Source organism: Halichoeres trimaculatus, unplaced genomic scaffold, assembly GCF_033239565.1.
Source record: "Halichoeres trimaculatus isolate MK-OKI-2021-1 unplaced genomic scaffold, fHalTri1.1 fHalTri1_scaffold_3, whole genome shotgun sequence".
NCBI lineage: Eukaryota > Metazoa > Chordata > Actinopteri > Labriformes > Labridae > Halichoeres > Halichoeres trimaculatus.
In genome coordinates, this window is record NW_027437181.1 from 6,484,323 (window position 1) to 6,510,667 (window position 26,345).

At 42.6% G+C, this 26,345-nt stretch overlaps 2 protein-coding genes across 2 annotated transcripts; one reads left to right on the forward strand and one right to left on the reverse strand.

Moving 5' to 3' along the window:
• The first annotated feature begins 1,866 nt into the window (after positions 1-1,866).
• On the forward strand, positions 1,867-8,281 carry kiaa0895l. The gene is made up of 7 exons (XM_074667205.1): positions 1,867-2,090; positions 2,400-3,143; positions 3,213-3,356; positions 3,860-3,992; positions 5,315-5,620; positions 6,215-6,312; positions 6,476-8,281. The coding sequence occupies exons 2-7, from the start codon at positions 2,436-2,438 to the stop codon at positions 6,635-6,637; spliced, it is 1,551 nt and encodes a 516-aa protein (XP_074523306.1). The 5' UTR covers positions 1,867-2,090; positions 2,400-2,435; the 3' UTR covers positions 6,638-8,281.
• A 2,170-nt stretch (positions 8,282-10,451) lies between these two features.
• Positions 10,452-26,126, reverse strand: csnk2a2a (casein kinase 2, alpha prime polypeptide a). The gene is made up of 13 exons (XM_074667235.1): positions 25,801-26,126; positions 20,886-21,271; positions 18,463-18,574; positions 14,335-14,436; positions 14,203-14,253; positions 14,030-14,089; positions 13,159-13,242; positions 12,915-13,025; positions 12,736-12,837; positions 12,549-12,649; positions 11,176-11,324; positions 10,995-11,082; positions 10,452-10,896 (listed from the first exon to the last, which is right to left on the reverse strand). Exons 2-12 carry the CDS (start codon positions 20,990-20,992, stop codon positions 11,009-11,011), a joined length of 1,053 nt encoding a protein of 350 aa, XP_074523336.1. The 5' UTR covers positions 20,993-21,271; positions 25,801-26,126; the 3' UTR covers positions 10,452-10,896; positions 10,995-11,008.
• Positions 26,127-26,345: the final 219 nt, after the last annotated feature.

Sequence of the window (26,345 nt, forward strand, 5' to 3'; positions counted from 1 at the left end):
TTTATTTGTTTACGTGTCATACAAAGGCCTGGTGTGCTTGCTGTCAGGTGTATTCTGAGTGAAATGTGTCGTGTTTGGAGGGTCATAGTTTTATTTTCCTCTCTGGCTCAACCAGTGGTGGCCTGTAACCAAAAGTACAGAGGAAGCCAGATTAAGCAATGAATTTGATTCGATTTAAATTGTTATTTTCATGCAAACAAAATACTGTGACAGTACCACTTTCATTTTACAGACTTCTAATTAATTTCAATGTATGGGTAAATAAAGGGACTTCTTTAGAGTCCCAGGGGTGTGTGCAAGTGTGTGTGTGTGTGTGTGTGTGTGTGTGTGTGTGTGTGTGTGTGTGTGTGTGTGTGTGTGTGTACATGTGTTAACAACATGTAAGCTTGACAAATATTGAATTTCACCATCCTTAATTACACATCATCAAACATTGAGAGTGTTACTAACAGGCTGCTGCTACAAAATGTTTGATCATTTGTCAATAATTGCTTTTAAATTCTGGCCTCATTTTTTCCCCCTAACTCCCCTAACTAGCTCTTGTTTATAGTTTGAAGAGCAGAATCAAAAAGCTTAAAAATACCCCATTGATTGAATAATTTTTTGTCTCTGTAACAAAACAAACAGAAACATTATGGTTATTTTTTGTGTTTTTAAAGTTTGGAAGATCTGATCTAATACTTTAGGTACCAAGGTTCACCTGTAGCTCCACCCCCTGTTAGGCCTGGCCAATCAGATGAAGGGGGTCTTGTGGGGCCAGGAGTCTTAAATACACAGCAGCTAAAAGGTGTTTGAAACTGAAGGGCTGAAGTCAGAGTTTTCTAAAATACCAAAGAGAGAAAATGTGGATTCTTATGACCATGAAAAGATCCTACTGGTGCACCAGGGGGACAAAATAAAGAATATTCCTCCACAATTCCCTCTGTAGGCTCAAAGTAGAGACTCCATGGGTGTCTGAGATCATCTCTTTCTATTAGTCCCTTGATCCACCAAAAGGAACCATGTTGAGGTATCTAAATGCATCCTTATTAATGTGAGGAAGTGGAAGAGTAAGTAATTTTCCATGCTGGACATGAACGCAGCATTGTAGAGTTATATACTGAGGAATAAATGTGTTAAATTGAAAAAAAAAAAGAGTATGCTTTACTATAAAGAAATTGATTTTTTTTTTTACCACATAAACACAAAACAGTACTGAAAATTGTTACCGTTAAGTACATATCGATTCAAATGTGACAGGTACCCATCCCTCTCTGCAAAAGCAGAAAATACAGGTTAACAGGAGCGCTCGGCCTGAGATCTGTACACTGCTTCATCACATACTATCATCTTCTACTGGGCGTCAGCTGCTGATGCATAAGGTATTGAGCGCCATCTGCTGGTAAAACTTATATGTGACTCTTTTAGAGCTGAGTAGACATAGACAGTAGGTATATAAATAAAGATCTGCCTAAATCAGTAAAAATAAAATTGGGGGGGGGGGGGTTCCAAAAACAATCCACATCATAGTGCCACAAATGCAATAAAGACATGATATGAGCCTAAATTTTTGATGGTTAAAATTCTGGAATAAATATAAGATATAAAAGTGTTTATCACTTCCTTTTTATCACTGTTTTTTTTTTTTTTTTTTTTTTTTTTTTGGTGAAGTGATAAGTGATATGAAACTATTGAGTTTTGTTAAGGTGGTTACTATTTTCTTTTCGGCCATTTTTTTTTTCCAGTTTAATTTTCTTTCTTTCTTTCTTTCTTTTCTTTTTTTTGTATCGTGTGTGTGTGTGTGTGTGTGTGTGTTTGTGTGTGTGCAAAAAATAAAAAAATAAAAGCGTCTCCCGTATCCCAGATTCACTTCCGGTGTGACGTAAAGACGCAGGGCAGCGTCTGGCGTCATAACTTCCAACACAACCGCCGCTTCCCGGCCGGCCTGGGCATGCGCCTCAGGCCCCGCTGCACCCTGAACCGTTATCCGCTCCTCAGCTCCATCAGCCGGGAACACGGAGCTTCTCCGCCCGGTCTGCGGGCAGCTCAGGGCGGATGAAGAGACTGAAATCCGCTGAAGCCTCCGCAGACGTCCCGGGACTCTCTGCTGGGTGAGTTTGAGACGGTTTGAGAGAGTTTGAAGCTGCAGAGAGATGAAAACAGAGGTGAAGTGATTTATTCTGAGTCCACAATGAATCAGTGTAAAGTCTCAGGGCAGAGATTCCTCCTTCCTCATTCACTCAAACTCCTGTTCGGTTCCAGGTATTGCTGTGAGTTAAAGCAGAAACCTGGTTTCTGATGTTCAGAGATGCTTGTTTTTAATCAGGATTTACTTTAAAGCACCACTGAGCGTCTTTCCTCTCATTAAACAGTGACCAGGTAAAGCTTAGCTGTCTGCTCTGTTTTGTGTGTGTGTGCAGGTGGAGGGTGGAGCCTGAGGCGTGGCGGCCGTTGTGATGGTGTTGGACTCAGGTGAGGTCTTCATGGATCAGGTAGAGGGCACTGGGAGCAGCAGGGAGCTGCTGGAGCGAGCAAGAGAAAGCCCCGCCACACCGAGACCACCCCCCAAGAGGAGTGAGGTCACCAAGAGGGAGAGATCATCCCATAATGGACTTCCTGTTCAGACCGATGGCAGCCAGGTGGCAACGAGGAGGTCGTCCTCATCCGTGTCATCACGAGGCAAGGTCACTCCCAGACCTCCACTGCGCCGCCCCCTCAGTCTGGAGGTGACCCCACAGCACCTCAGAGCGTCTAGGGAGCACGTGGCAGACAGGCGGGTGGTGCAGCCTCCATGGCGTAGCGGCTCTGCCCCCTCGCCACCCGCTCGAAGCCTGACCAGCCCCAACCTGGGGGCCGGCGGCTGGATGCGCCGCAGTGAGAGCACCTGCTCTGTCAACTACCCCTTGGGGCTCCGAGCAGGACGGGGGCAGATGAGACCGGCCACCTCCCTGCCACACATAGCAAAGGGGGTGGGGAGCTCCACCACTCCTGCCTCTACCCGGCCCTGCGTGCTGGTGGCGCTCAGACCCCTGAACCTGGAGCAGGAGAAGCAGACCTTCTTTCAGGCCGACTACAAGTACGAGCCGCAGTTTGAGTATGCTCAGCCAGAGCCACGGAGCGTGCTCGATAAGTACAGGGAGGGGTCCGGACTATTCCTGGAACAGGTACGGATGATATTTAGCGCTGATAATAAAGTTGTTAAAGGTGATGATGACTTCCTGTCTCTCCTGCAGGCGGTGGGGATCATGGAGTGCGTCCTGAGGAAGTTTGGCTCCTATAAGAGCTTTGAGGAGGTGACAGGGGGTAGCGTCCTCCCAAAGAGTCAGGTCTGGGCAGCGGTCCGTAAATACCTGCAGAAAGAAGGCTGTGTGGGAGAGGTGAGGGCACGGGTCACATGACCACACATCACATCATTGTCATCATCATTAGCAGCAGCAGCAGCATTTAAGTGGTGTCAGGTCTTAGAGCCATGATGTCTACCAGGGAGCTCATGTGAGGTTAGCTTATCTTAGGTTCGCGTACTTTGCATTAGTTCACCTGACGTTAGCTAGACTGGCATTAGCTTGCTAATGTTAGCTCACCTGATCTTCTACGACAAACAGGTTGTACATCTTCAGGAGAATGATCGTGCCACCCTTAACACTCTTATACTCTGACCTTACTACCTGTACAGGTCAATTTTCTCTGAAACACCTGGAGGGGGCGGGGCTTACAGGTGTTATAGAGGGATAATAAAGATTACAAAATACATCATACATTCAGTTTTTCTGCTGTTTTTATTAACCCCTGCTGGCTGGATGTCTCATGCCCTCTCTCACACACAAACACACATGATGATGATGATGATGATGATGATGAAGATGAAGGTGTCTCTCCTCAGGTGGTGGTGCGTCTTTCTGATGAGTTGCTGTCTCAGGCACTCATGGTGGTGGAGAGCTGTCGGCCCACTTTGACAATTAACCTGTCGGGGGCTCGTCAGCACTGGCTGGAAGGGATGCTGAGGCATGAGATCGGTGAGTACACACACACACACACACACACACACACACACACACACACACACACACACACACACACACACACACACACACAGAGAGATGGCGTACATTCACTCTCTCTGATCCTCACATTTCCTGTCTCGTTCTCAAACTGTCCTATAAAAATAAAGGCTTAAAGCTGGCCCTCTGCTGGACAAACTATGCTATAACAACACTCTGAATCAGAGTGCTGTGAAAAAAATAAAAGATTTTTAACCCTATAGAGTAAATATGGTGACACAAAAAAAGAAAAGAGTGAGCGCTGCTAATGCGAAGAAAACTGTAAAACAATGCAAAGACCTAAACCCAGAGGCTTCGTCAATTCGATTTTGTGTCTCACAAAGATGCATGTACATTATGTCTGATTGAGAGATGAGAGGAGTGGAGGTTTTAACCACAGAGGCAGGTAAAGGTGATTCAGCAGGCTTGATTTCATCTTGTGAGTGGGCAGAGTCAGTGGGAACAGCTGAGGTTGATTTGCAGCCTGATAATTTGAATACAGTGTGACCAGTATGTGACGATTTATGGGGTCCATCCTGAAGCTTAAAGGAAAAGTTCAGTTTATACAGCTTTTGCATTGTTTATAGAATGAAGTAGAACAAAATACTCACCCAGAAGGCTTTCCTGATCCAAGCAGAGCTTCGGGAGATATTTAGATCCAAAATCGTGCAGCGGACGTCCGTATAATGGGATCCATCGGGGCAAAGACAGCGCCGCTCCTAAAACTGCATTAATTGTCCAAAAACTCATGTTTTCACCAATATTCCATCATGGTCCACTCCGGGTTAGTCCTCTGCTGCAGTCTGTGTCACTCCAGACAGTGCTGTGTGGCTGTAATGACCTCTGAACTGACAAAGACTTTGTTTACGTTTGCCCCTCCACGCATGCACAGTACTCTCTGGAGAGCTGACTACACTTCCTCCTTTCTTTAAGGGGCTAACATAAACAAAGTCTTCGTCAGCAGAGGACTAACTTGGAGCGGACCATGATGGAATATTGGTGAAAAACACGAGTTTTTGGACAATTAATGCAGTTTTAGGAGCGGCGCTGTCTATGCCCCGATGGATCCCATTATACGGACGTCCGCTGCACAATTTTGGATCTAAATATCTCCCGAAGCACTGCTTGGATCAGGAAAACCTTCTGGGTAAGTATTTTGTTCTACTTCATTCTATAAACAATGTTAAAGCTGTATAAACTGAACTTATCCTTTAAACTCAGGTGTCCTGTTGAGGGAGGAGTCTCACGCTGGCCCAGGTGAAGCTCTAGTCCATTTAAAGTGGTCTGCTTCTCCCCAGGTACTCATTACCTGCGCGGGGTGAACAACAGTCTGCAGCCGTGGGCGTCCTCTGAAGGCAGGAAGCAGTTTGGTCTCAAACCAGCTAATCCCACGGAGGAGGGCCTGGCCAGCCTGCACAGCGTGTTGCTGCGGAAACAGCCGTACCTGTGGCGAGCGGCGCTGCTCTACTACACGGTGTTCCAAGCTGCCAGCATGAGCTTCAGCCAGCTCTTCCAACACATCGCTCGCTTCGTCCATGACCCCCACGTCCGCTGGGAGTACTGCCTGAGAGCCAAGAGGGGCCAAACAGACACCTCGCAGCCAGGTGACCACACACGCACACACACAGAAACAGCCTGTGAGACAAGATATGTGTCCTTTGCCCTGAGCCTTACCTGTCAGGGAACTTTAGCCTTATTTCTACCAAGAGGTTCAGCTCAGATTGTTTGGTTACGCATTTGGTTGCATTTCCATTAACTAATGTACAGTCCCACTGATATCCTTCTGTTGGGGTGCAGGGTTACCGATCTGACCCCAGAAGCTGAAGGTAGAAACACTGCAGTAGCTGACACGACTATTGATATCCAGCTTACACACCACCTTCCAAGAAGGTCACTGTTGGCTGTGGAAACAGGATCAGGCTTTTCAGATCCTACCTGTAACAAGCTGTACTGATCCATACTGGACCGCTTGCTAGAAACGGGCTAAAGGCTCTCTCCACCTTCAGTAGCCATCCTCTTATGAGAGAGTGATGCTTTTACAGATGTTTCAAATGCACAAACAAAGACTGCCCAAAAATCTCCATCACCAGAACTCCACAGAGCAAATACAGCGCAAAAAAAACCCCATACAGTGATTTTGAAGGTGAAAAATTCAGATTTTTTTGTGTTAATACTTGTTTGTTGTGTGTGTGTGTCAGGATGTTTCAGCAAAGATCAGGTGTACCTGGACGGGATCCTCCGAATCCTTCGCCATCGCCGAAACATCGACTTCAAAATGCTGACATCTTTAGGGAAGGTGAGTGTCTGCTGCAGGTGTTCAGCTTCATCCCTCTGTGTGAGAGTGTTTCACTTTATTGACCTGTCAGGTGAACAGGTGAGCAGAAGCTCAGAGGTCCAAGGTTTCCTTCTGGTCCAGAATAATCTCCAGTCTATCTCAAACCTTCGTCTTACCTGTCCAGGTGTCTTTCGAAGACGTGGAGAGGCTGCGGCCCCTTGCTTCCCTCCCACGGACCAGAATCCCTCACTTCATGCGAGACCAAGAGCGTTACCTGCAGCACCTGGATCACATTGTCGCTGTCAATGAGATTGACGATTCAACACTGCAACACCTGCTGCCCTGAATCGCCCTAAGCCCCTCCCCTTTCCTGGACCCGCCTTGCACCACCTGGATCCAGGTAGAGGAGACACCTGTTGCTGACTCTCCTGAGATTAAATCCTTCAAACGTTCAGTATTATCGAGGACGTGTTGGAGAAATTTTCTTTAACTTGAACAATGTGAAAAAAAGGGATGAACACACCAACACCTGTATTACCTGTCACTTGTCTCACCTGACACCCCATCACATTGAAAAACTACCTGTCTTACCTCTCACATCTATCACACCTGTTCCCCTCTGTCTCACCTGTCTAATGCATGTTAATGAGGCCTCTCCACAGAGCTAGTCCAGATCAAGTGCCCCCTTTGTCCCTTGTAGACTGGATGTACTTCAGTCCTATAACTCCATCATATAACTGTCATTATCTACGCACTCGTTCCTAATCCTGATCCAGTGCCTGTACAGACTCTGCTCACCTGTACAGACTCTGCTCACCTGTACAGATGTTATTTTTCAGAATCAGGCTTTATTTATGTGTTGGTTTTTTACTTTAGAGACCAAACTGAATGTCTCTGGTTTTATCAGCTTTACACCTTTTTTTTAAGAACACCTTGTTTTTGCCTTAGATTGTTTGCTTTTAAAGGACACCGAGGACACACACGGTCTTAGCCGAGACCTTCAGTCTTTAAATCAAATGCCAGTGTAATTAGAGACGTTCAGAGATCAGCCGTTGCAGGATCAGCTGTTTAAAGAGTCCTCGGTGGTCTTTAAATCATATCAGCATGCTACTGTGAAGTGATGGTTCCAAAGCTCTTTCTCCACTCAAACCAAACTGACTGTAGACCTGTTAAAGGAACATTGACTCACTTATTAGCCTCCACTAGATCCACATCCGGTCTGTCCCCTGTTGTCCAGTCTGTCCACTCACAGGGGTTTTCAGAAAGCAGCTCTGAGCAGGATGGTCTGACAGCTGGAGCCACATGACAGGGGAAATCCTGACTGAATCAAATACAGATACTCTGAGACCAGTCCGGCGAAGTCAACTGAACTTTGCTGGATCCTCAAAAGCCCTGTTCCCACCAAGTGGTCCAGAATGGATCAGAACAGTTTGGCATGGGTCAGATTGGTCAATTCTGGTCCTGTTTGTGTTTCCACAGCCAACCGTGCCCTTCTTGGTAGGCGCCGTTTAAGCTAAATGCTGATAGAAGCGTCATCTGCGTAATAGAATGACGGCATATCAGCAAGACACAGTGTACTCTGCTAATAAATCCAACAAAGAAGAAAAACGCAACACAGGAAACCAAGAGCGTCGATGGAAGACATCCATCAAATGTATTATTACCGCTGTTGCGCTGGAAATTACGATTCTTTTGACAAATCAACACACTGCAGTGTTTCTAGTAGGGCTGGGATGATATGCTATTCTCGCGATTCAATTCTATTACGATTTTTGGGGTACCGTTTCGATTAATTTTGACATTTACGATTTTTTAGTTTGCTTTTTTAACACCAGACCATGTGAAAAAGTTTAATTATTATGATAATGTCTACAGACTATAACATTCACATTTCACCCTCTGCTGGAGAAAAGTGGTAACTCTTTTTCCAATCCAGTTTATAAACAAAGACTGAAATGAAGAATTTGAATTTGAAAAAAAAAAAGTTTTTTTTAAAAAGAATCTTGCCAAATATTGCCAAACAAAAACCCTATAAATCATGTAATGATTTTTTCTTCCACCCCTGGTTTCCAGCTCCACCTTTTGGGGTGGGATCGGTATGTCTGGCACCCCAACAGAGGCGTACCGAAAAGTAGGACGGTACGGGTCGGTAATTTGGGAACTCTGACAGCGTGTTCAGTTCGAAACAGACTGATGGACGTAGCTAGAAAATATAAGCGTCTGAGGATCGTTGGGCTGCTAGAGTGACATCGACCCAGTTCCTGAGAGTTGTATGGGTCTTTAGTCGTCTGTGGTCATTGGGACTCTTCAGTTGTCAATGGAGGCATTTCCTTAGTTGAGTCCTGAGGGTCGCTAGAGTCTTCAGTCTTCTGTGGTTGTCATTAGCAGAGTCGTTAGCCTAGTTTCTGAGAGTTGTTAAGAGTTGTGACTGTGCAGCAACAAACCACAGAGTGTTGTGATCTCTTACATATCAGATAAATATCCAAGAAATCCAGGAGAATCTTCAACAAAGCCATTACACAGGTGCATTTCAAGCCCTCTAAATATGAGTCACGAAACAACAACTGGTTCACCTGATCCCAATATCTCCCTGGAACTATGTCAGCAACTATGCTAACCGCAGACAACTCAAGACCCTTCTCTAGCTCCACCTGGCAGTCCCTTTAGGACTAAGGATTCTCTCTGAAGAGAAACATCTTGAGGAACTTAGAGCCAAGTAACCTGAACTGAATCAAGCTCTGGGTCACTGAATCCAGATGATTCTTATTTACCTTTTAATTAGGTCTTTATGAAGTGTGTAACTGTTCCTTTAACTAGTAGTTCACGGGCCAAAGAGGCATTCTGAATTGACCTTTGAACTTTTTTTTAGAAGCAGCCAATCATCGTAGCTCCTCGTTTACCTTTGAGGAGGAGTCCAGGTGTTGTGGGCGTGCCTTCGATGGGTGTCGAGCTCATCCTGCTGTAGCTAGCCGTGTGTTTGTACGCTGCTTTTTAACGTGTTTGACACTTCGGACTCCAGATGTCAGTCAGGACATTCAGCCGGGCCACGAGCAAAACTCAGACCAGGTGTAGACATGAAGCTGTCTCACTTTTTAACCTGATCGATCCGTAAAGCAACCCAAATCCTCCGTCAGTATCTAAAACCTGGATTTGAAAAGGATAGAAACAGATTCTGTCAGCTGTTTTTAACCGACACCGACCTCTGGCCTCAGCGAATGCTCCTGTTTGTAACGCACGAATGTCGCACAAGTGCTTTACGTTCTGGAAAAAACTGATTTCCAGGTTATTTATTAAAAAGTTGACACATTGACTGAGACTCTGTCTGTTTACTGACTAACACACCACACGCTGAGGATCATCTGGAGCCTGTTCACTGCTTTAATGTATTTGCAGATAAAAACAAATCAAACTGTGAGTTTTATGAATCTTACAGCTTTATTCCTTTCAGGATGGTGGAATTTGAGCTTCTAATGACTTTGAAACCTTTTCTAAAGAATTACGTTTATCTTTCCTCATCATTTGACACCCCATTTGAACTTATTGTGAAGAAGCTACTCTGATGATTGCAGTACAATTTGGTAGTTCGATGCTTTTAGCACGTTATAGTATAAAAAGAGGTCCTGCAGTAATCCTTCTTTTCTATAATCTACATTTCATCCCTAAATCATTTATGTAAAATCAAGGTTTCACCACAGTTTAAGATAACAGCTTTTAATTTTTTTAGTTTCAGATTTTCTCGATTAACTAAACAATTTATTATGACAGCGGATTTGGGCCGCATTACAGAAAAAAAAGAAGTAAATTGACGAGGATAATCTCATATTTAGACAAAAAAAGTAATAGATTACAAGATTAATCTCCCAAACCCTTAACAGTCCAGTTACCTTGTTTTTAACTCTTTGTAACAACTATAATGACTTTTGCTGAGGTTGCAACTATCCAGGGTCAAAAATGTTGAAATCACAGGGAGTGACAGTTGTTTGTTGTTTGTTTGTGTTTGTTTTGTTGCTAATAAATTAATTTACAACTTCACTGACATCTCTGTTTGCTCAAGAATAAGTTTCACAGAGCAAAACGTTTGGGTACGTTGGATTTGTTCTTGGCAGCAAAGCGGTGTACATGTAAAGCAAAAAATAAGAGTCAATAAAAGGGGACACAGGTTAATCCTTTAAATAAAAATGGTTTATTCTCTTAATATAGCTTTTGTTCTATCTGGAGCAGAGGGGAGCCTCCGAACCGCTCCGTGCTAAAACCTGGAACTGGATCTCAGGTCAGCACGGCATCGTAATGACCGACAAACGTCTTTACAGCACAACACCGGCATGACGCTGATACACCCACAGTCACTCTGCTCACGCTTTAAAAACAGGAGGAAGGGAGGAGAGGGAGAGAGAAGGGAGGGGAAGGAGAAGGGGGTCAGACCTGAGTCCAGATGCGTTATATCTGACCCGGACCCAGCAGAACAGATCCCCGGGCCGGGCTCTGCGGGGAGAAGTTGAATCTGTGTGTTTGTGTAAAACTGACATCTTGCTCCTGTATGGCTGTCGATGTGGAGGCAGAGGTCTGCCACAAAAAGGTCACAAGCTGAGGTAACAAAAGTTCTTCCTGAGGACAAAACAGACAGGAAGTGACATCAGAGCCCCACTAGAGGTGTGTAGTGTGAGGTCATTGTGGCTGTGTGTGTATGTGTGTGTGTGTGTTACCTGCTCTCTGGGCATCATGTCGCGTTGGAGCTGCTTATGGCCTTTGTGCCGTCTGTGTTGGCATTTGCATGTTCCTTCACCACAGGATCTGAGGGACAAACACACACTCTGTTTGAGCACACACAATCAGGACGCCAGCAAAAACAGCTCAGACAGGTGTGTCCAGGTGTGTGTGACTCACAGAAGTAGGGGTGCTGCATGGCCTCAGCAGCCGTCAGCCTCTGCTGGTGGTCGTAGCGCAGCAGTTTGTCCAGCAGGTCCAGAGCCTCGGGACTCACCAGGTGTTGGTTCTCGGACTGGATGAACTGCTCCCAGCGCTTACGGGTTTGTCTGAAACACACATGCCACACAGGTAAAGACACCTTCGCTACAAAACACAGGTAACTGAGATGAAGTCAACGGTGGGCGGGTACAGTTATGTTTCATCTCGCTGAATCAAACGGCTCCCCAGTGACACCAGTTATAAAACCCAACAGGTAAACTGTTCTTTGTCTCAAAAATAAATAAATCATTGATGGATTGATAAATTGGTCGAATACTGCAGACTTCAAAAATGCCCACTATATATACAAAAATAAAGACAAAATACCAAACTAACAAAAAAACACAAAACACAGATGTGTACTAACTACTCACTAAAACCTACATGAACCTCCGGGGTGATCAGGGACAGTTTTTCCTCTAGCAATTCTATTTTGCCCAATATTTGGATTTAATTTTGAATGTGTTACTCCACATAAAATGTTTTTTTTTATTTATCTTTTATTATTTATTTATTTTTATTTTTCTACCAATTTTTTTCTATTCATTTATTTACCCATTTTTATTATTTTTATTATCTTTTTTCTTTTTTTACCATTTTTTTTCTAAGGTCATCAATGCACTGAAGGCAAATTTACGACCCTTTGAGGACATTAAAGGACAAAAAATGTCCTCTACCAAAAACTTCTATTAAGAAAAAACAGATTAATTTTCTTTCTACTTTTTTTGGTTAATTATTTCAGTCAACCTCAGTCCTAATTAAATGTACCAAATATTTAAGAAATCTTACTATTTCAACTGTTTTAGTTGCACCTTTAGTTACATGATGCCACTGTTTTTATGAAAAAATAAAATAAATAAATAAAATGAGTTGCTTTTCATTTATTAAATGCTGAAGGGCTGTTTTTTGAGATCAGGCATAAACAAGCACAAGTTATTCAACTAATTTTGAAGTGCTGTATGTATTTTTGATTAGGACTTAAGTTGACTGAAAAACTTGAGGAAAAAAGATGCAAAAATATTACTGTAATGTTTTAAGGCTGTTTTTAAAAGAGGACTATTTTGTCCTTTAGTGTCATATATTAAAGCAACCCATGAGGGTTTAATACAAAAAACAGATTCAAGAATAGTCAACATAACCTTAGTAAATCAACCAATAAATCAATACACACAAATATGATAATAAATCCATAAATGGTACTCACTGTCACATTAATACATAAATACATTAAAATTACCACTGTGCTAAAAATGATCATCTTCAATCTCCAAATATATTTAAAAAGCACTCACTGTCCCAGCAGGTCTTTGAAGCGAGTGTCCAGCTCTATGTGATATTTGTGCAGGTAGCCGAAGAGCTCATCTGTGCCCAGAACTTTAGCGATACGGACCAGCTGCACCAGAACAAACACACACAATCAGATTGAAACAGCTCCAATCAGAGGTTACAGATCAGGACTGGGGACCCTTCAGGTCTTACCTGGTCGTAGTTGTCCTGGCCGTGAAAAAACGGTTCCTTCAGGAAGATCATGCTTGCCAACATGCAGCCTAAACTCCACATGTCCAAACTGTAGTCATACATCTGAGGAGGGACAAATGGTCACTCAGACTAGTTTAAATTAGTGACATACATGATGACGAGAAGGTAAAGAGGCTCACCTGATAGTCCACTAGCAGCTCGGGGCCTTTGAAATAACGAGAGGCCACCCTGACGTTATATTCCTGAGCGGGATGGTAAAACTCTGCCAAACCCCAATCTATGAGACGCAGCTGAGACACACACACACAATCACAATATCAACTCAAACGCCTCATATTATACAGTTTGAGATTCAGCAACAAAGAAACGGGATGAGATCGAAACTGGAGGAGCAGGACCCTAAAACCTGTCTCATATACTCACCTTTCTGAGCTGGTGGTCGATCATCACGTTGTGCGGCTTCACGTCCCTGTGCATGATGCCCATACTGTGACAGTAATCCAGGGCCTGAACACACACACACACACACATTACATGATACTTATAAACACCAATGAGACCTTATTTGGATTCCAAGGCAACAAAAATTAAGGTGCCTAAGAGTGGGTCGTTTTCTTGTTTTGATTTCCAACCTGCACAAAGAGCTCATACAGACAGGGCACCCATTTAAACCTTCATGTTTTATGGTAAAGCCTAACAGGAAGGGTGCACATAGCAGACACAAAATATTCCCTTTCAATACATATCCCTGTAAAAAAAATAAACAAACAGATGAATAAATTTAAAAAAGGACGTTGTCTTGCTTGGCTTGTAATGAAGGCACAACAAAAACTGCTCCCCCTGGTGGCTGGCTGCAGTACAAGTCAAACACTGTGACTTGGTCTGACCAAGCTTTTTGCATGCATCTTAATAGTCCAATCTTATGCTGACTAAACTCATAGTCTGATTTCTGAAGCCGTATGTAAATGCACTGATTATGAACATCATCTCCCCTGAACAGAACAACTTCAAGTTCCTGGTTGTAATACCACACCCCCACCAGACGATGGCAGCAGCGTGTCTGACAGCTGTTTGCCAACAGGAGAAGGTCTATAAAGGTGTGCTGAATTATCCCTGTATATTAACTTCTAACTTTCCTAATTTCATTGTGTGCAAATCACGTGATGACAATAAAGACAGCGTGAATCTGATTCAGTAATAATCCCAGCCTCATAATCAGCTCCCCATCCTACAGATTAGTCCAGTGACTCTAAGCAGGTTTGGCACAGTTCACCTGAAATAATTTCATTCTTACCTTGAGCAGCTCATACATGTAGTATCTGATGTCATAGTCTGTCAGCTTCTGGTAAAGCTCCTGTTAAACAATATAAGGACAGAAAGTATGAGAGTGTGTAAGGAGCTCAGCTGGTCTCTGCTTTCAGAAATCAGGATCGGGATCAGGGGGGTTCAGACACACTGAGACCTTACCTTAAAATCTGTGTTATTAATGCACTCAAAGACCAGTGCTGGAGTTCTGGACTGGAAGAGAAGAAGACACCAGGTGATCACTTTCTCTGCCCCTGGACTAACATCTCACAGCATGCCCAGAAACAAACTCACCACCGGGTCTTTGACCGTGTCCACCAGGCGGATGATGTTGGTTCCTCCACGCAGGTTCTCAAGAATCTTGATTTCTCGCTTGATCTTCTTCTTCTTGACCGGCTGTGGAAAGAAGAAAAATAAAAACAAACACATGGAGATTAACTTCACTGAGCCAGATTTTAAAAAAGGGAAGTTCCATGGACAGATCACGAAAGACACCTTTCCACATAAACACCGAGGGAAGCTGTAAGAAGAAAACCATAAAGTGAAGGATGCAGAATTATTACCACATGGCTGAGATTCACTTTTAGCTCTGTTTAAGATGAAAGATTTATTGATTCCATTGGGTTTATCAGAACTATTGTGCTTTAATTTAACCTTAAAGTGATACTCGGGGATGGAACAAGTTGGGTCCTATCACAAGGTTCAGGGCAGAAATTACCCCTACAGCAGTGATTTTGTGCAGCAGAAGCCCAGGGCGCACGCACCAAACACCCCCTCCCTGCTCCTCTGCCGGTTTCCTCTGCACTCAGACGAGGCCATATTTTACTTGAACACAAATTAACACAAATAAACGGACTCCCACTGAAAAAATCTGATATCGCTCTGCATTCACCCGTTATTTAGAGAATTTTCAGCGCGTTACTTTCACACAAAAACACAGCTAAATAAGGCTCTAGTTCTCATCGTGTCTCTTTGTCCTGGCAGACTACCTGCGTTTGTTGATATCTGGCACGCTGCGCGTGGACTGATACACTAAGCGGCGAGCGCCTCGTAGCCAGCTGTGGCTCTGCAGCGGAGGTAGCGCCGTTTTACGACACAATAGCCTCACATTCTTGTTGCTAGGCGCTGCCCAAGTAGCTGCCTGTTGCAGCAGCTCTCTCGTCTTTGTTCGTTTCTTGTAATTTTTTTCGTCTCTTTTTCGTCATATTTGTATTTGGAGTGGATCATCACTTTGTATGGTTCATTGTTGGTCATGGACACCAAACTTTTTGTGGCTTCAGCGATATTTTTTACTACTTTTCTCCTGTGTTTGTCTGGAGAACCTACATGTAACCATGGCTGCATTGTTTACATGTGAAATAAGCTGTTAGCAGCCTGTAGCATGTCAATGCTAACTAGTGTAGGGCTTGATGATTTCCCTCAAGGTGAGGAGAAGGAGGTGAAGACGACGTGCTGGTTCTCAGGTGTGAGCTGGGAGGTGACGACGTGGACCTGTCCTTCCATCTATCGTTGTTGGGAAAGTGGGATCTATCTCTGGTGGGATGGATGAGCTAGCCATGCTAGCCCAGCGGCAGAGGGGCTGCCGGAGGGCAGAGTGGCATCGTACTGTTCACAGACGTGGCTGACGGAGCTGACATCGGATGCTGGCGCCACATTGGAGGAGCTTCGCCCGCTGTGGGCAGACAGGATCCAGGAGACAGAAACTGAACAGACTGCTGGGGAGGCTCAGTCCTGGACCCTGTGGAGGTGGGGACTGGCTGGGCAGGAGAGTGGTGGACGGGCTGTCGTCATCTATTTTTTGTGGACCTTTTTGCACTTTCTATACACTTTCTTACTTTTGTTTTCTTGATTGCTGCTGTGACTCCTGAATTTCCCCTCGAGGATAGATAAAGTATTTTCTATTCTATTCTATTCTTTTCTCAGTACAGTAAAGCCATCTTTTGTCAGATATCTGGACAACTTGGTTTGTCCAAGCTGAGTTCAGAAATGAGATCAATAGGCAATAGTATAAAGGGTAATGTATTTTAACCAAAGACTGCATAATAATTTTTAAAAAAAATAATTAAATACATCACTTTGTGATCAGATAAGTACATATTACACTTTCATTGTAGCTAGTAACCTACGAGATAACCTCACTGACTCTTTCTTCTTTGTTTGTGCAGACCTCACCTCTTCATTCTCAGTCACCTGATCTGGTAGCTCTTTGTTTGTTTCTGCTGAATTCTGCTCCTAGACAAATAAAACAATGGAAAAACACACCTGAGATTGATGGTTATTTGTATAACGCACCCCAGATGTTCTATAATGTTTGTACTTCTGTTGATGATGGTACAATTAGCCTATTGTTTGATATACTTTTTAAAGTGGCCACAGCCTAATAACCATGGTAAATAAATGTAAATACGTGTAGATTTGGTATATGAGCGTGTTGAGTCCAAGGCTGTATTCAGACCAGGAAAGTCCTTTGGTCCAGTTGTTTGGTCCGGACCAAAAGCAGACTTTATTTTTTTCGTTTGGTGCGGTTCGTATTCAGATTGTACTTTTTGCAAGTGGACTATATTCTGTAAACACATCCACGTGTGTAACGGTCCGTGCTCTCATTGGACAGCACTGACAAAGGCAGCACTCAGAGTACAGACCTGGAAATGGCGGTAAACATGTGTTTGTGCTCGTATTAGAGCTGCAAAATCATTTTCAGTTTCAAGAGCAGCTCCTTCAAAGAAGGCTTAACAACACCATTTCAAATTTTGGAACAGCGAAGACGAATGATCGCAGCAAGGAGACGCTATGCTCTGCGTGTCCTGACCCACAACATGCTAGCAACAGCGTGGCTAAACAGAAGACGGAGGATCAGGTATGAACCAAAGACGGTTAGGTTACGGTGGCTTTATAGGCCCAAAAGGCGCATGTATCCTGTAGTTAGTTTGGATAGACCTTGGCTTGTATTCAGACCTGCACCGGAGAACCACGAACTGTACCAGAGTTCGTTTGGAAGTGGACCGAGACCACCTCAAAAAGTGGGTCTCGGTCCGGTTGTTTGGTCCGCACAAGGGTTCGTTTGTGTCTATTCACACCTGCATGAAAAGTCCGCACCAGTGTGGGAAACGAACCCTGGTCTGTTTAAAGTGGACCAAACAGTCCAGGTCTGAATATGCCTTTAAGATATATGAGGCCATCTAGTGGTGATTCTGTGGACTGCCAGATTGTCTCCCTGCTCCTTGCATTTGTGTTTTAATTGGCATCAGTCAAAGCCAGTATGTGGTTATATAGATGGACACCGTTTTGATAAAATGGCTTGTAAGTCCAAACTGCTATAATGCTCATTTATCTCTTATCTAAAGTTGTTTACGACAGTAATGCTAGTCAAGAAATTGCTCCTGCTAGCTTAACCACAAAGTATATCCTACTGATATATTCATGGTGTTAGCTACAGCAGCTGTACAATTATAGTGCTACTGGTGTGAGATGGCACCTACGTTGCATTTCTGCTTTGTGAAAAAAGCTCTGATGTCTGTTGCTTTTCTTTATGACATGTTGATTTGGGATCAGGTATTTTCCTAGATTTCATATATGTAAGAAGAAAAAAGAATGGATGGCGGTAAACGCAACATAGCGAAATAGAACCCTTCCATGAAAACCACGGAAGAAGAAGAGGTCATGACCCGGATGATCCACTCATGGCAAAATTTTTCTGGAATAATTTAATGAAGATAATTGTAATAATTAATGTTTCCAGTCTAGAAATGAGAAAGGTAAGACAAGAAGGCTTCATGTTTTGATAACTTGTTCTTCCGCTGCTGATTTACTTATTTTTGTTTCAGTTTGAGTCATTAGACTGATCATTGTGGGGTCAATTTTGGTGAGCTGGTAAGCTGTGTTGCAATTTTTCTGTTTCTCCCTTGAGTTGCTTTGTGTTATAACTTTGTTCGATTTGACTGGAAATAGCTGGTTAGGCTTGATCGGTCATGGATATACTCAGTTAAAGATGTAGGCAATATATTTGACATGCAGTTTTCAACATGAAGTTCAATATTGTTGAGGTTTGTTATTCATATAAAAATGTCGACCTAGCTCAAGAGGTTTTTATTTAGTACATCACAATTACTTAAAACATGAAATAAGTCCAGGCTTTTTATGGTAGCAATACCAAAAGTAAAATCAATTAAAATCATCCCCCCAAGCACCCCTCAAAAGTCACTTTTGGCAGTAGCTATCCCCCACACTTTTAAATACAAACTGACGCCCTTGGTGGAGCCACAGGATGACACAAAGCCTCATCCACACCCTCACAGGCTGTAGTGATGTCAGGTATGCAGTGTGCATGCATGTGGTGTGTTTGTGTGTGTGTGTGGTCCCAAGCAGAGTCAGATACAGCTCCCAGGTCAGAGGATGGGGAACTTAAGATATTTTCAGGCTCACCTTGAGGATTTTCACCACAACCTTCTCATTGTTGGTCACATTTATGGCCTCGAATACTTCGCTGTACTTCCCTCGGCCCAGTTTACGAACCAGCTGATAGTTTTCCTGATTACTGCAGAAAAAAAAAAACATGAAGACAAGTTTAATCAACAGAAATCAACATTCAAGTTTAACTTGATACAAACATTTTAATAGAATTACTTTAACTATTGTTCAATAAATGCATCAGTCTCTTCTTCTTCATCGCTGAAGCTCACACAGTCAAAGTGTTCCTCACACAAACCACAGGAGCTCATCAATAAATCAGCTTGATAAAGAATAACTAAAGCAGAACAGAGTCATTTGACATTCGAATGAATTTTAGATTCATGTTCTTTTTGTTCTACTCTGATATTTGCCATTCTCCTTTTTTCTACTGTACTTTTCATTTCTATACATTCCTTTTCTTCTAATTGACAGTTTTCGTTAGTGATGCACCTAGATGGAAATTCTTGGTCAAACCAAAAATGAGGAAACCAAGGTTGAAAACTGAAACACTAAAAGAAATTTTTATACATATTATAAGTGCCATTGCATTTATGCTATGACTATGTACTAACTTCACAGCATTGCATCTATTAATCATAATGCTTCAAAGAATAATGCAGTCTTCATAGAGCTGAGCTTGGGAGCGCTTTAAAAAAGGCACAGATTTTTTTCCTATATGTCTTATATGGTGGTTGTGGCATTATTTTTCCTGACTCTCTCTCCATGCCCCAAGTGTGCTTATTCTGTGTGTGCCCTCATGTATTTGTGTGTCTCTGCATCCATCCCTGCCTGGATCATTTTTGTGCACGCATTGCGCACTTTTCAAATTGCTGTCTGTGGACCTTTCTCAAACATACTGAATTACATCCACACTGCACACATGATAGGCCTTATTCAGACAAGAGCTTGCTGGCCCCGGTTTTTGCAAGCGTCATCACAACGCACTGTTTCATCAGTCTTGTTTCAGTGATGAAAACTGTTCAGCCTAAAACACATTCAAAAATTTTCAGTGGCCAAATTTTTTGGTGCATTTCTAGATGTTATTTTTCGGATTCACTTCGCTGTACTATCCACTATCTATTCCAGCCTGACTGATCTTTTTATGAAGCATTCTCTTCTATTTTAATTTTAAAAAAGTATTTCCCACAAAATTATATTTCTTTTCTACTACATTCCACTAATTTCCACTGCAATTATTACAACTTTTGTTTTATTTTGCTCAATCCATTGTTATCTTTTCTATGCTATTTTGTTGAATTATCTAGCACCTTGTTACATTTCCTTTTTTTCATTCCATTCTACTGCATTTAATTCTATTCGGCTGACCCCATGTATGTCTAATGCACCCTCTTATTTTATAACACTTTATTTAATTCCCCTAGATTGTTCCTTTTAGTGAACAGGCCATGAAAGCCGAGTAAAAGGATTACAATATATTTATTTAATTGTAGTTTTTGTTACAGAAATGCAGCTTTCTGCTCTCTGTGTCAGGCTTTCATTAAAGCAGTAGTTTCCTGTAGAAGTGGACACTGGGCAGGCAGGTATTGATTGGCGTTTGCAGCAGCCAATAGCAGCATGGTGAACACTGCCCCCACACAAATGTCCTCCATCAGATTTAAAACCAAAACAGAATAATGATCGATACCAACGGGAGGCAGAGAGCTCTGCAAACGGGGATGGAAAAAATGAAAACCAATCTGCTGCTCTGAATCTGACAATCACACACATCTGTGTTTGAACACATGCTGACACACAGGAGACTAAAAGCCTGGTTCAAACCGTGTACAGTGTGAAAACTTCAGATCATAAGAAGCTGAATCTTGAGTCCTGACAGCAAACACCAGCACAGCAGTAAGTGGTCAGAGATCATGTCTGTGAGATGCTGCAGGTAGAGGTTTCAGATTCAGTTGTTTCAGAGCAGGTTAATGCTGTAGCCACATATATGGACCCTGAACAGAGGGGACCCGGTGACCACGCCTGCAGAACACATGGTGTGTTGCAGACAGCCCCACCCCCTGAGCTAACAGCTGGACGCACTGAACATTCAGTCCTATGTCCAAAAAAGCAGCAGATGCTATGAGTGACAGGGTTGTTCTCTGTGCTCCCTACTGTCAGAGGCTGGACCAGGTGTGACAGGTGAGGGCCAGACCAGGTGTGACAGGTGAGGGCAGGACCAGGGGTGACAGGTGAGGATTGGGTTTGTTTGGGGAGTAGAAGGAAGGCTTAGGCTGTGATTCTATGCTTAAAACACTTGCAGTATTTATGTGGTGTGGTTGTCTACATGTTTTTCCACCAGAATCGACGTGAACTCAAAGGATGCCTCAGTGTGAACCCTGACCCTGAACCAAGCTGTGGGGTGTGGCATGTAGCATTTGGCGTGTGGTGTGTAAGCGTACCTCCAGTTTGGCACATGTGCGTCATAGTCCCAGTACTCTCTGTTCTTCTGTGTGTTGACGTCGGTGTACACCCGAGCCTTGCTGCTGGCCGGCGTGGATCCGGGCATCGCTAGCTTTGCAGCCCCGTGTCGAGGACCAGCTCCTCCCTCTAAACACTTCTGGGCTTGGTACTTAAAGGCAGCACAGCTGTTCTCCTGGACCTGTAGCTTTAAGATGCTTCTGCTGTTCTTACCATGAGCTCTGGCTCCTGGTGCTGCCCGCTGATAACAGGCGTCAGGCCGGTCCGACGCTGCTGCTGCTGAGCAGACGGACAGAGCGACAATGACCGAGCGCGTGAAGCCCCGGAGCAGGAAGTTAACGGACAGGAAGGGATGAAGAGCCGCCAGCTGTAAAACCACAGGAGACAAGATTCACTAAGCTTACTTCAGTGAGTTATCAGAAACGTGTTCAGTCTCTAACTTTAAAAGATCTGAAAGAAAACAACAAGGTGAGAGTTGTAACTTTAGTATGTCTTCATAAACTTTTTTTTATCAACCATTAACAGAATTATACACACCAACCTCTTCAACCTGATCTACTGTTGATGCCTTTTTTTAGCCGTAATAACTGAAATAGGCTTCAAAATCCAAACTCAGTGACTTTAGAGCTATTTGATCAGGTCCAGTGTCACCTGGAAACTCTACAGGAGGATTAAAAAACTGCTGCAGATGAACGAAACCATTGTCCTGTTTTTACAAAAAGCCTGCTTTCCCCGACAGGATCGACATCGGACCAGGCCAACCTGAAAAACCACTACACCTGTCAAACCTCACAGAGATCAACATGAATGCCCTGCAGGGCGCCTCAAGAGAGGCAGAAACTGACCTTGAATCTGTTTGTCCTGGATCTAGAACAGACAGCCTACATTTCCCATAATTCAACCAGAGTTAAGATCTGCTTCAAGTTTCTGTGGCGTCTACTCAGAGTAAACTAATTCATCATCCATCAATTCACCCATTTTTCTCCCTACAGAAAGCTATGTTAAATATATTGAACATATATCTCGGTAGGAAGCCTACTAACTTTTAAGTTACTTCACTTGTGCCTGCTGGATATGCGATAACCACAGTCCCTTCTTCTAGTCTCTCGTGACAAATGAAGCCTGCATATTTTTGCATCGCATCAACGCTGTAGCCTATGCTGAAGGTCTACGTAGCCTTTTACGAGCGCAGAAGCCTAAACACTTAGATTGATATGCTCCTTTCCATTTGACTACAGGACAGGTCCCTGTATCACCAGGCCTGTCACGATAATCAATAAATCAATTAACCGAACGATAAATAAAAACGTCCTCGGCAAGTTTGCCAGCCTCGATAAACTGACAAGTGCATGCATGTTTGTTTTCCTCCTCTCTTTCGTCCAAAGAGGCTGAATGAGAAAATGGCTCACTACGTCTATCTTTCCTAACATCAGGGTGCACAGATTCTATAGCGGATTTAGCGGATTTAGCGGATTTATGGCGGAGTGAGCATCTGTCAAAACTGCGATCTTTGGGGTGAAGACTGGGCTGCTCACGCGTACACACGGAGAGAGCTGAAGCGAGCATCCTGAGGGGTAAGGAGGAAACACACGCTAATATGAGTGATGGCACGAAAGATACGGTTCTTAAGCTGCCTGCTACAGTCCCAGTGTGGGAATATTTTGTTTTTTACCAGAATGAACAAAGTGTGAGCTTATGAACACTAACAAGCTGATATGTCGCATTTGTTTGAAAATAGTTGCAACGAAGAAGAAGAGGGAGGTGCAGTGGAGCCTTGTTCTTTGACAATCCGCTCTTACTGAGGCTTTTGGTCTGCAAAGAAAATAGAAATAAAAGCGCCAAATGGTGGGCGCTCAAAGACAGCTACATTGCCAAAGAAATGCAGCCCTTCAATACGGTTGAAAGCCAGACATGTTAAAAATGTTTGACAGACAGTGCGGATTGAAAAAGGAAAAAGTACATGTTGCAAACAATTCAGGAACTGTATGAACTCCCTTTTATTTAGGCTATAGTTTTTGTTGTTGCTGGGGTTTTTTTTGGAGTTTTGTTTTTTCTTTAGAGACAGGGTCTATGTTTTATTGTTTTTGAATAGTATTAATTATTTTCATTGACATGTTTTTTTAAAAGAGAGTCCATTTCATTTTCATTGTATTTTTTTCTCTTTCTTGTTTGTTAAATTTATTATATTTTTTGTTTAATTTATTTCATTTAAAAGATCCTGACCTTTTAATTACAGTTAAATACTCTTAAGAAATTAAAGTTTATTGCTTTTGATATGGTATACTCACTTTATTATCCCATTTATCATAATTACATCAATGAAAAAATGGAAAAAAATCAAAATAATAATGACAATAATATTGTTTATCGGCAATAATATTTTGGAAAATTATCGCTAGCAAAATTTGTCATCGTGACAGGCCTACTGTTTCCTGTATTTACAACTCATTTCTTCTCACTTCCACCACTTTTTTTTCACTCATTATTTTTTTCTGTCTAATTTTATTTGTATCTCCTCTGTTGTTGCAGTGTGTTTTCTAAGGATTTGAAAAATAAATGATGATGATGATGATGTTGATAACAATCTGAAATCTGTGATCTGTTAACTCCAGTCAACATTTGACCGTAATCTCTGCTGTCAAAACTTCACTAGATGGCAACCGCAGTTTTAAAAAACCATCATCAACAGATAACATCAATGCTTCCTCTTCCTTCTATCCAAATCAGAAGAAACAGGCTGTGGACAGATGACAATCGGTTAGCCCTGTACCTGATTTTCTGAGCCATCTCTCTTACCTCACCGAGGCTTTCTGCTTCTGTCGCTCAGCGCGTTCACATGACAGAAGGTGTTTAGCTCGTTATTCCATGTTTCCTCTGCCAGATCTAAGAGCTGCAGGAGAATCCGCAGTTTCAAATCAAGCTGTTCCTCACCATTAAAGCTGGTGTCTGACATCTTAGCTGTGCTACATCTGAGTCAGTAAGCAGCACGCAAAGGATGATGGTCTCTGTAGTTCTCACCAAAAATACAATTACAGTTCACGGCCCAAAGACCCACTGTTTCAAACCATCACAACAACATGACAACACTTAGTGTCCTGTAACTGATGATACCGCCAACATCCACTTTATCCTCTAATATTCACCTGTCAGATGAAGAGAGGGTGTGGAGAGAAGTTTGAAAAGAAAGGCCAAGTTGGCACGTTATTCAACAAGGAATTAGTGCCAGAGTAGAAAACAACTATGATAACAAGATTACAAAAATGTAACGATTCAAGATTACGATGCAATAAAATATACAGTTGTATTGTATCAGGAAAACAGTGATCATGTTGTGAAGATTCTGACAGACTGACGAGAGTAAAGCTCTGTTGCTACATTTAAATATACTAGTGCTGCACGATTTAGGGAAAAGGTGCGATTTGCGATTAGGTGGACAATATTGCGATTGCGATTGTGCTTGCGATTGAATAAAAAAAGTTGTGTCATGATGAGTCTACAGACTTGCTTGGTTATTATGGAGAAAAATCTGAATTGCATGTGCTGACATTGCGATTGCGATATCCTCTTTTGCGATTACGTAATTGCATGTGCTGACATTGCGATTGCGATAATCGTGCAGCCCTAAAATATACTGCTATTGTTAAGAAATTAAATGTTACATGACTAGATCCCTTATGTGGAAAAAAATAAAACTGTAATATTTTAAGAGGAAAGTTGTTGTGCTAACACTGCAAAGTCCTAATGTTACAGAATGAAAGTCATTATATTAATCGTCTTTGTCAGTGACGTCATCTACAAGCCCCTCTCGCCATTTTGGTGGGTAAACGGATGTAAACAATAGAGGTTAACATTAGAGGTAAAAGGAGAGGCAGTGAGGAGCTCTACGATTTTATACAATTTTAAAACTAAAAAAACAAAAGCCAAACGAGCGAAAACTTTATCGAGATAAGCTGACGATAAATGCCAGGGAAAGGTTTTTTTTTTTTTTTTTAACAATATTGATCAGTGCATTAAGATGCACTGCAGAGTTTGCGAATGTGACGTCACCTGACAAAGACCGATAGATAATTTGCAATGTAAAGAGATTACAGTCATAGTGATGAGAAAAAAAAGTCATATTACAAGTTCAAAGTCGTAATGTATTGTGAAAACAATTATACTCACAAGAGAATACAGGGATGTTATGCAACTAAAGATGTAGCGAGATCATAGTCGTGTCTTAACAAGATAAAATTAAATAAAATGTTACAAAAATCAAAACTGTGATTGTATAGAGTTACAGACATGTCACAAGACCACAGCCGGGATTGGAAAAGAATAAAATTGTAATGTTTTGAGCGAAAACTCAATTAGCTAACATTATGCTTTTTGAAATGTTAGGAGAGTCGGGTCCATTTTTATTCTTGGGACATTGTGACTTTATGTCTAGTCTTTCAGCTAAGTTAAAATAGTGCTTATTAAGTCCCGCATCTAATCACAAATTGTGCCAATATCTAAAGGATTTTTGATTGGCACATGAGGTGGCCAATCATATTTCAGTGGGGCCCATGCCAACCCTTGACGCGCCCCTGTTCTCCGGGGCCCTTTCAGTTACAACCGTTTCGCAGCCTGTTTTCGCATATTTCAGCATCACAAACTCTTGCAATACAGAATCATTCGGTCATTTCAACCGTTACTAGCAACGTCCAGAGTAACGGCTTCGACTAGCCAGCTGCGGTGACACAGCTAACTCAGCAGATATCAACTGCCACAGTCACAGCTTACGATAGGAAAACAGGTTAATAAAAGCAGGAACAAACGATCGTTTGTCAGTTACATCTACAGAAAGCACACTGGTTATTTCTGCCGACATTTACAACATGTAAAATCAATACGTAAGCTAGTTAGCCGGCTAACCTCGTCGTAGAAGCTCCGAGCTCAGCCGAGTCCGCCCGACGCTAACCCGTTAGCTCCTGGTTAGCTCCCTGTAAGCTTCTCATTAGCTCCCCGTTAGCTCCTCGTTAGCTCCACGTTAGCAGCTCATTATTTACACGCCGCTCTCTGTAAAGCGATACAGCAGCTCCAGTTTTAAAGTGACTAACAATATTCGTAATATTACTGTTTAAAGGACCACTTGGAGGAGAGGAGGAGGGACAGTAGCAGCGGGTCGTTAGCAGAGCAGGGTGGTCTCTTCCGTTTTGCGGTAAACATCAACCGGAACTCTTCTTCTTCTGCGTTGGCGATTTTGCGCTAGTTTGGTTCCGTTTGGATAAAGCACCGCCACTCAACGGTTACAAATCCTAACGGCTAGTCACATCTTTAAGCCTAGTAAAAAAAAAAAAAAAAAACAATGAGAGAAGTTGTCTTGCACTTTTGGATCTTGAAAATATTTTAAGTTATAATAATAATAATAATAAATTATTTTTTATCATTTTTTTAAAAAAAATTCTTTATAATTTGTT